Source organism: Carcharhinus amblyrhynchos, chromosome 13 (genome assembly GCF_965287045.1).
Source record: "Carcharhinus amblyrhynchos chromosome 13, sCarAmb.v2.hapA, whole genome shotgun sequence".
In the NCBI taxonomy this organism is placed as follows: domain Eukaryota; kingdom Metazoa; phylum Chordata; class Chondrichthyes; order Carcharhiniformes; family Carcharhinidae; genus Carcharhinus; species Carcharhinus amblyrhynchos.
In genome coordinates this window covers 54,756,903-54,767,833 of record NC_137336.1, presented here as the reverse complement: position 1 = coordinate 54,767,833, position 10,931 = coordinate 54,756,903, and the positions used below count along the sequence as shown (strand labels likewise).

At 37.9% G+C, this 10,931-nt stretch overlaps 1 protein-coding gene across 1 annotated transcript in view; it reads right to left on the bottom strand.

Annotated features, from left to right (window-relative positions):
- Positions 1–682: 682 nt before the first annotated feature.
- Positions 683–10,931, bottom strand: part of LOC145351914 (pantothenate kinase 3) — a 37,628-nt gene continuing 27,379 nt past the window's right edge. Inside the window, exon 7 of the mRNA XM_080201699.1 lies at positions 683–10,045. Within this exon, the coding sequence (XP_080057825.1) occupies positions 9,995–10,045 (51 nt within the window). The 3' untranslated portion in view covers positions 683–9,994. The remainder of the gene's footprint in view (positions 10,046–10,931) is intronic.

Here is a 10,931-nt window from a genome sequence, read left to right as displayed (position 1 = left end):
GAGATTTGGGGGAGATGGTGGGTAATAATATAGTCATTGGGCAAGTAGAAGCCCAGGGTAAATACTCTGGGGGATTGGGTTTGAAGCCCACCATGGTAGATGGGGGAGTTTAAATTTAATACAGATCTGGAGTTAAAAGTCTAATGATTACCATGAAACTACTGTTGATTGTCATAAAATCTGTCTGGTTCATTAATGTCCTTGAGGGGAGGAAATCTGACATTCATCACTGGTCTAATTAATAATAAAAAAATCAGTGGTGACTCAGGGATTCAATGGACTTTCCCCACAACTCCCAAAGGCCACCCAGCAAAACCCTGTCAGATTTGCCTGTGGCTTCAAATGATAAGATGTCCCTCATCGACAGATCAATGAGTCCAACTGACGGGCCTGACAGAAGGGTAAGGGAAGTCCATGCTGAAACTCACCATCCCTTGCCTCTGCCACCCCATACCACCCTCAACTCAAATGGGCACTGGGATTTGGTGTTGATCCTGGGGTTGGGCCTCAGTGTAAATAATGAGTTTAAAAGTAGGATGCATGTAGAGGAACAATGTTGAAAACAAACACCACTTGGTAATTTACAAAATTTCCAAGACATGTATTTGCAATTTGAGGCTTACTGAGCCTCTATTGCACGAGCAGGCAACAAAACACAGAAGATGGAATCAAACCAAAAAAGTGAAATTGGGAGATGAGTTTTATTTTGTCAAGCACCAAAGAAATACAATGTAAACTGCAAACAGAGATCAGACCATGCAACAGACTGTAGCTGGACGTTGGATGGGAATGGTACCAGCACAAGAGCTTGGCCTTTAGAAATTTCATGAAGGAAAACAGAATTCATCTTTTTTCAAGAGCAAGTTATCTCACAAATCAAGCAATAAAAAAAGTATGCACAAAAACACACACATACATGCAACCAGACAATGAATCATAAAACATGTATTCTCACAGCTTCAGTTAGGTGAAGGATTTCTTAAAACAAACATTCGCATCTAAATGATTGTATGTTAAACAATATTTTTACAACACATACCATTTTTTGTACAAACGTTCAGTGTCATATGTTTTACCAGGTCATTTAAATAGCATTGTATATTCAGCAAACGCATCAACCTTTAAATTACTGAATTGCGAGGAAATTAAATATTTAAAAGATGCACTATGAAAGTTCCTTTGCATTTTAAAACTTTATATATATTAAATCTTCACCGTATATTGCCCAATTAGTTCATGCTTTGAATTTATTGTTTCATGCAGCTGGTGATGGGCTCTTTATTTCAGTAATTACACTGGCTAATAGACAATAAGGGCAAGCTGATTTTTTTTTTGGCAACGCTAAACACTTGCACCTTGCCATGGTTTAGAAATGTTATCTTCCAGGCTGAAGTATTTCCAATATTAAAAAAAAGTCCCTGAAGCTTTGTAAATTCAAAATAATTTTGTTTTCTGTAAACCTTTGGAGTCTTGTAATGCATTTAGCTGGGTTCAATCTGACTTAGTACAGCTTCAGGGAGTCCCTGAAAAAGCTTTATTCCACAGAAAATGTTTGTAGACACTGAGTGATTACAACTTATAGGATTGGCCAAAATTGGTGAATCGGGTATAACTGGATATTTCGAAGCTACAATGCTGCTTTTCACCTCAACTTTTGTTACCCTTTTACAACAATTTATTGCGACAACTGTGCAACTGCATTCTGTAATACAAACTGAGAAAATAAAATCTTCCATTACTTTGATATCAATGGTTGAGTTGATTGCTATCCACCTGGTTTTGAACCAGAGAGATTAGTTTTTAAAAAAATGGCAGTTACCACATTTTAAAAATGTGAATTTGACACCAAGGGCGGGATTTTACGACCTCATTTGGGTGAGGCCAACAGAGAATTCCCTTCTGTGAGCCTCACCCACCCCAATTCCAGGACAGGTGAGGCGGTAAAGTTCAGGCCCAAATGTCTATTTTTACTAATAAAAGTTTTACATTTATCTGTCTTGTTAGGAGAAAACAATACATTCAGCAACAAGGCAAACTTGGAACTCAAACTATGATTTGACGCTCCAGTTCTGCTCCAAGTCTAGCTCCTGGATTTGCAAAATAAAATTTAGCAGAACTATAACTGAGGCATATTTCTTAAGGATTTAAACCAATGTATTGTTGGGGACAGGGGGTAGGGGGGGGATGAGAGGGAGAAAAAAATGAAAGATTTAAAAAGATTAACATTTACAGTAGTATTCAACTACAGCAACAATTCAAGTTCAGCTGTTGTGATTGAAATCAGTCACCAGCTTTTAGCGTAGATAAATTTAGTTCCAATTTTTACACCGTTCTAATCCTTCAGTTGAAGGTAACTGCAGATTAGCAGGTGGTTTAACACATAGATCATGGTCCTTGCAGCCCAGCCAACTGGTAACAAGATTACAGTAACACCATATTAACATAATTGCTGTCATTTTAGTTAGACACCGGTTAACTGATGACTTCAGCCATGTGTCCTATTGAATCAACAGAGGCTCTATGAGGCTGAAACTTGCTCAAGAACGTCTCCAAAATTTGCTTTTCCCTCTCAAAAGAAGAAAGGCTTTAAGAATTTTGGAAGGTACAGTAAGTATTAGGGATGGAGGCCCGAGTTCCCTCAGCCTTTTCACCTTCTAGGCATTCATAAACAAGAGCTTAAAAGCATAAGAGGTCAAAGGCAATTACACATTCACAATCACAACCTTATCCAAGATTTGTCAAATGAATCAGGAAATGCTTGGACTAGCTACATTAGTTCAGGCCTTTTAAATTTAAGGTCACAAACAACGTTCTTCTTTAGGCTTTAATGTCTGCAGCTGACTGGACTGAAGAGAGCTTTCTTCATTCACAGCCCTTCACCAACAATAATCAACTTTCGTTGCTCATCCACAGGGCCAAGTATAAATGCAGGAAAAAGAAAGACAAGCCGCCTGCAATGACTCTGTTCAAACCATCTGTCCTTTCATCAGCAAGGTTTAAATTATACATGACCTGAAATGTAAGCTGTATGAATGGAATGATTAATCCAAATCAACAGGTCCCTATTTCAAAATTAGTTGTCCTCTAGATCAAGGTCCATATCTGTAAAGATGGGTCAGGATTTGCTCCCACAAGTAACATACTTTTGGCTGACTGTTCTCCCACCTAACCTCAGTGCTTTTACCCATGAGGAATGAAAAGCTGTTCATAAATCTGAGGTCCACCCACCTTTCAACATATATCCCACATGTAATTCAACTCTATTCCATGCGTTCCAAAAATCACAATCCCAATTTAATTTGGAAGGTAAGATTTTAAAAACTATTGCACAACACAATTTGCAACAGTGATGTGTAGATTTAGAAATTATACTTGCTGAGCTTTCAAAATAATATGAAATGATTTTGAGGCCAGTTCTTCAGGTGGTGCAAGTTTATTATACAAATCAGCCATCAGTTCTACAATGAAGCGTCACCAAGCAAAACCACTTTGCTCAGTGGTACGGAGGATATTTTGGGAAAAAAAAATGCCAGCAAATTGTTTCAAGAATATTGGCGCAATAAACCACTATTGTGACAGACATTACTGGAAGTATTTGAGGTAGATGTAAAAATAGATTCAACAGAACATTTTCATTTTTTTTTGTTGAGAATTTGATGGTGGGAGAAAATGTTCTAACAAGCCTCACCTAAAAACACCCAAAGACTATAAATAACCTTACAGCTCTCAAAGACCGAATTAAAACCTTGAAAATTATGCTGAACTAAATTCCACTGACTCAGTGCTGCAAATTACTGTAACCACACCAAAAAACAGAGATATTCAATAAAAGCCAACGCAGAGTATTGTCAGGTTTAGTTGCATTTTGATGTTTGCAGATATAATTGCATCACGGGCATACATTCTAGTGATGAACCTTTAAGCAAATTTAACAGTTACAAAACCAACATACCGGATGTCCATTTATACTAAAATGGCACTCGGAAAACTGTAGGAAATGCACTCTACATGCATTGCATCATGTTAAACAGGTTTATTGTTGAATAAAATAAAATCCAGATATTATTTTCACCCATAAAATTACTATGGTTACGCAGGTTCAATTACTTTAACCTTATAGTTTCTTTAGGTAGAGAATGTTTCAAAGTATCCTTTTATCCCATTTGCACAACTACATGAATAAAATACTTGCGTGCCCCGAGGCACGCATTCTACCTGCATCATGGTAGAATTCAGCTAACTGTCTTAAATGCCACTGCAACTCCTTCATTCAATGCATTCTGAGTAAGATTTTGCTGTGCTTAGCAGCTTGAACTCTGCAGCTGTGATGGAAACTTTCCAAAGAATTCTAGTTTCTGTACTCAAATTTTAAATCGCCCAAGATCCCATATGTTTTTTTTAAAAAAGTTAAAAGGCTATTCAACCTTGCATTACAATGAGCATAGGGAGTCAGTATAAAGCACAGTTGATAAAGCTAGGCTGGATGGCAGGGACCCTGGATTGCAGAGGCAGTTAAGTCCCCAAATTAACATACGCTGACCTTACTTATACTATTTTGTTACACATTTACATAGACAATTTCCAGATATGGGAATGTGTGACACTAATTCTAATCTCCTGCCATGGATAATGCTGAAGTATCTCCACTGGTGGACAGGTGAAATTAGCATGACAAGCCTATATAGGAATATAAAAACAGGCATAAGAATTTAAATGACAATAATGGACAGAGATGGCACCAGGCCTTGAGTGAGATTAGAATTCCACGTGGCAAAATGTTTTGTTGATCCAGTATTCTGACAACAATATTGCACTGAACAGAAAAAACACTGAAACGTTACCATGCATAGTGAATTGAACTCCAGACTCAATGACAGATAAATGCACCAGCAATTTACACTGAAGGAAAATGAAGTAAACATATAGACTTAAAAGACATCTTCTGAACAAGCCACACCATCAGAAACGTGGTTTTGAAATTCTGCAAGTGAAAGTAATTGGCTTGCTTCTATTTCCTCATTCAGCAGAAGTGGTCACGATTAACATAATTGTTTCTTCATATGTTTGCAGCAAAAATTGAGGCCTCAGCTATCAAAATTCACCATGAAGGACAAGAGTGTGAAACAGCTGTTGTCTGTTAAACCTGTTGTGGTATCCAGAAATAAAAACTAGATCATAGCTCAAGCTCATCATTGGGATGGGGGAAGGGGCAAGACTATTCTATTCTGGAAATCGATTTCAAACCATCCTTTTACATTAGTATCTATTGTAGAATCTATTGCAAGTTGCTGCACATAAGTCAACTAACTGTGTAAGATGACTCCTGTCCTTGGATGCCATAAAACTTGACTCCTCCCATTTTTCAGCTGTTAGTGAATATTTAAGGCTATGCTAGAATTGGGCATTGACCTCCGTCTTTTTTCATGAAATACATGTTTAGGGTTATTCTCCTCTTATAAATTCGCACATGGGATTAAACAGGCGATAGGGACCATGTTGCCAAGAAGATGAGTGGGATTTAGACATGCTCACACAGCAGTCAGCACATAGCAACTGACAAACAGAAATGCTTTTGTCTTTCAAAGTAGCGAGCACACACAAAAACCAAGACATTTTACACTCAGCATTTAGGTCCACAGAGTTTTGGAAGGACTTTTCAAAGCTTCAGATATTGACGTATAATGCTATAAACTGCAGTACCTACAGGCAATGAAAAACATTTTACAATGACAAAAAATAATCAAAGAAATCTAAAATAAATACTTTGCTATTCAGCCCACTTTCTGCTGTAAACCCCTATTCATGCTTCTGTTAACAGACAGACACAACAATCCCAATATTCTCTTGGCTGGGCTCCCATTTCTCGTCCTTCATGAATTTGAGCTTGCGCAAAACTAGCAGAACTTGCACAAAATGCTGTTTGCCTATAAATTATGTGCATTTGGATGTACATTCACTCCCAACCCTCTGATTTTAAAATTGAATTACCACGTTTAAATCCCTCCACGGTCTCCCCCCCCCGCCCCCCTTTACTTGTTACCTTTGTACAGTGCTAGAAGAGAGCTCCAAGTTGTTCCAACTCTGATATCATGACTTTTCCATTTCCTACACCCCCACCAGAGATTATGCCTTCAGACGATTAGGTCCGAAACACACACTGAATCTCAGTCAATCAATTCCTTCATTTATTTTAAATGGTCTAAAACTGTTTCCTTTGGTCACCTGTCCTAGTGCCTTCTCTTTTGGTACAGATTATATTTTGTCTGATTATGCCTCTGTGAAGACTTTTGCTCTGTTAAAATTGCTTCATAAAATATCAACTATTGCTGTCAATTGGGGTGCCTGGAAAAATCATCCCTGTTATGTGTTTTCTCTGGGAATTAGGACCAATCACATGAAGTCTGTAGAAGGATTTAGCCTGATTGGACTAGTTTTCGTCATGCATCTCAGAACGCATTGTCTGGAACAGAAGCAATAGTGCCATCCAGTGGCAAATGAGTTACCATCTTAAACAACTGTTCTGACAAAGGTCATTAAATCCGAAACATTAACTGTTTCTCTCTCTACAGATGCTGTCTGACCTGATCGGTATCCAGCATTTTCAAGTTTTTAATTTCAGATTTCCAGCATAGAACCCCAAAGTGCAGAAAGAGGCCCTTCAGCCCATCGAGCCTGCACCGAACACAATCCCATCCAGGCCCTACTCCCAAATCCCTATATATTATACCACTAATCCCGCTAACCTACACATCCCTGGACACTAAATGGTAATTTCTTAGCATGGCCAATCAACCTAACCTGCACATCTTTGGACCGTGGGAGGAAACCCAAACAGACACGAGGAGAATGTGCAAAATCCACACAATGACCTGAGCTGGGAATCGAACCCAGGACCCTGGAGCTGTGAAGCAGCAGTGCTAACGTGCCACCCTGTCTGCTGTATTTTTCTTTTGTAGGACCATAAGAGATTAGATTTTTAAAATTACCTCTCCCATTAACAGGTGAAGGATAAGCCACAATACAGAGCTCTCTCTTCAGAATGAGGCTTACCAGTGCATGGTCTACAAAATTGGATGCCTTCTGTTGCTAATACTCCAGTAGGTTTCTTTAAGCCAGTGCTATGCGAGTAGATTAGTGATGTTAAAAACCTACACTGTCAAAAAATGAATGTTTACTGTTGTGTTGTAAGCACCGGGTGATAGGAGCAGAATCAATAGTAACTTTCAAAAAGGAACTGGACAAATACTTGCTGGGTAGAAAATTGCAACATCATGAGGGAAAGAGCAGCAAAGTGAAACAACTCCCTCAATAGAGGCACAATGACTTGTCAGTCCTTTGTCAGCTGGAAGATTCTACAGTGTGTACATTTAGATGTAGTCACAGTAAAATCCAAGAGCCCAGTACAACATTGGGGTTTATTACATATTCCTAAATAAACATGTCTTGAGAGTCACCTATTATAGATGTCTTTGTTTTGTGTATTAATTCACATTCACTGAAAACTTTCTTTTTAACTTCAGGCAGGAAATATTTTCTATCATTGGGAAGATCAAAAAAGTATTTTACTCAAAAAAAAAACTTATGAATTGCTGAAGATTATATCATTGTCAGGTGCTGAAACTATTACCACGGGATCCACTGAGTTGCTGTGATATGGTATAATTGTCTCTTTCCCAAAACTAAAATAAATTAGACTAATAAGAAACATTATCAAACAAGATTCATGTCTAGCCTGTGTTACATTACATATCCTTATAAGCTGTCATTGGAGACTTCAATTTGAAATGCACATGGTATGCTGAGCCATAGTGATCAAAAAGACTATGGCTGGAATGGGAATAATAACAATGTACAGAGTAGTGGAACTTCCATTATTTTCACTCTTGTCATCCTATGTTAATGACTGAGTAAGGCCTGGGCCAACGCTAAACACAGTTGGTCATGGAGGATTGCGAATTAGAATTCAGTTCAGACAGAAATATGGAATTTTGTTTTTTTTTTTAAAAACTGATACAGACAAAAATGATCATAAACAGTCAGATTGTTATGCAAATCCAACTGGCTGGCTGACTTATGTCTTTTAAGCAAACAAATTGTGCCATTTTTATCCAGTATGGCTATATGCACCTCCAGTCCACCAATGTGGTAAACTCTTAAATGCAATCTGAAATGGCCTAGCAAGTCATCCAGCTGAAAGTCATGTTGGACAAAATTTTATGTCATATTGGACAAAGTTTTATGTCATATTGATCCAGGCCTCTGTTCTTTGCCTTTAAGTTTCTTTTGGTATTTACATTGTATTTAAGTTCAATTTCATACCTTAGGTTTTTTCCTGTACTGTAAATGCAAGGTCAAAATTTGAAGCCCATTAATAGCTTGGCTAAATTCCCATCAATTAATGGCATCTTCTCTGCTATCAGAGCAAGGAAGTTCCACTTGCGTACAGAGCAGACTCACTGGGGGAAAAAACTTTAAAATCACAGACACTGAAAACAAAGGCTGTGTGACACAATCACAAAATAAAACGTATGGCCATTTCATTAAACTGCTTGTTTTGCTTTCTAACCGAGATTAGAGTAGGAAGGAACGTGCTCCAGATACAAGTGAAAGGTGGTGAAAACCATACTGAACATTTGGCACATAATCACTGTACAACTGATGGGACTGACAATAGCAGCCAATTTGCAGAAGGAAATACAATCAGAGTATATATAATACTGCCTGCATTACTTCCTAATAATCAGCTGATTATTACCAACTTTTCCAACAATTATTGTACTTCACAACCATTAGCCACTCAGTCTGAAATCACCATACATTAATATAGAAGGCACCAGTCATTGACTATTGCACCTCTCAGCAAAGACGACCCAACATTAAATTAACACTCTTATAAATTTCACTTATGTAATAAAATAGATACCTTTGAGGAACTTCAAGCGGTGATCCAAGAGAATTCCTTAGACAATGAGCAGTAAATTCAGTCAAACTCTGCTCTGGTGGTTTATTGGACCACTTGGCTAGATACAACTTATCCAGCAATCATTATTTTCAACAAAAAAAAATACATTTGCAAATGCAGGGTAACACAAGTATAGTTTCCCCTGCTTCCCATTAAGGATGTATGATAGTATGCACCTGTTGTTGATGCGGGCTTAAGGCGTTTTAAGAGATTGAAGTATTTCGAGTGATTTCACATACAGGTAGAATTCCACCCTCTCCCATATAAAATACATAGATTTCCTGAATAAAATTAACAACTACTTTAAAAAAATAAATAAAAGCCACTTTTGGTGTGTACATGAATACATACCAGGGCCACCCTGGAGAGAAGGGGGTCGTACTTTAGTTGTGATTATTTTTGCCAGAAATTGGCAACTTTGAGCAATGTTATATGTTTTATATACACAGCGTTCTCTAAATAAAATGTGTGAGAACAGATTTGTATCACAAAGCAAGGACTCTTACATCGCTTTAACCCTCTGGTTGAATTACTCCTCACTTCCAGATACTGTTGCACACAATTTATTTATTTGGCCTGTGAAACTCAGTGCTTATCTTTCTATAATCATTAGCCAGTACTGAGAGTCCAGTCCGTCCAAGGAAGGCTTATAATGTGTATAAGCTCATGAGTATTTGAGACCATTAGAATGGGGTAAAGAGTAATTCAAGATTAGATTAACAAAACAGAACAACCTTTTGCTGATGGGGCAATAGAAGGAAGTATTTAAAAGGAAGCAGTGTTATGCTGAGAAATAATGCTGTGGCTTAATGCCCAATGACATTGGACCCAATTAAAAAAAACCTGTTAAGATTTTTTCACTATTCAAGTAGAAAGAATACTTTAGTAATACAAACAGCCTGTAGTGTGGCTCAATTTTGTCACAGATTTTCACAAGGTTTTACTACCCTGGATGAACCTTTCCATTTCAAAATCACCATGCAGATGTTTATATTTCTTCAGAAACCACCAGGATACAGAAAGCCATGACTTCTAAGTGGAACTGAGAAGTCCAAGCAAGGCACCCACTGCTCCAAAGTAACCCTGTAGTTTAAAAAGGAAGAATAATGAGTGAAAAGCAGCAGGATTTCCATATGATAAAGTTCCTTACTATTTCATGCAGCATTTTTACATTAAAGTACAACACCCCATAATCTCCCATGCAAAACTGTGCTTCTGATAAGTTAGTTTCTGCTCCCATCATTTCTTGTTCTTAGTATCCAAAGATGTGCGGGTTAGGTGGATTGGCTTTGCTAAATTGTCCCTTAGTGTCCAAAGATGTGTCTCAACACATTTTGTTTACTGCAGACTTCTACAGGGCTTTGTCCTCTGTCTTACAGGCTTCCTACATTCATCACTGACACGTATTCATCTTTTTGCCGACGATTCCACTCCAAATTCATCGTTCAGGTCACACAATTTTTTGCACTCCTAATCCTCTGTCTGCTTATCCCACAATGGTTAACTCGCAATATACTGCTCTCCTCCAGATTATTGTTTAATATTTTTTAAAAATTGATTGGATAGACTTGATGCAGAGAAGCTCTGTATCGGATAGGTGAATCCAGAAAGAGGGAACAACTTACGAGTCAGAGCTAAGACATTCGGGAAATCAGGAAACATTTTTTCACAAGGGTAATGGAAATCTGGAATTCTCTCCCCTAAAACTATGCTAGGTCACCTGGAATTGTTAAGACTCAGATGAGCTTATTTTTATTAAGTATGGTCAAGGGATATGGATCAAAGGCAGGGCAATAGAGTTAAGGGTCAGATCACCCACAACTGTTTGAATGGCTTAAAGGATTTTACCAAAGGGTTGATGGGCCTACTGGTTTTCCTTCTCTGTAAATGGGACATAAAGACCAAGGGTGGTGTCCCTGTTGCATATAAGGTTGAGAAAAGTTATTCAGCATATTTTGCACATCAAATC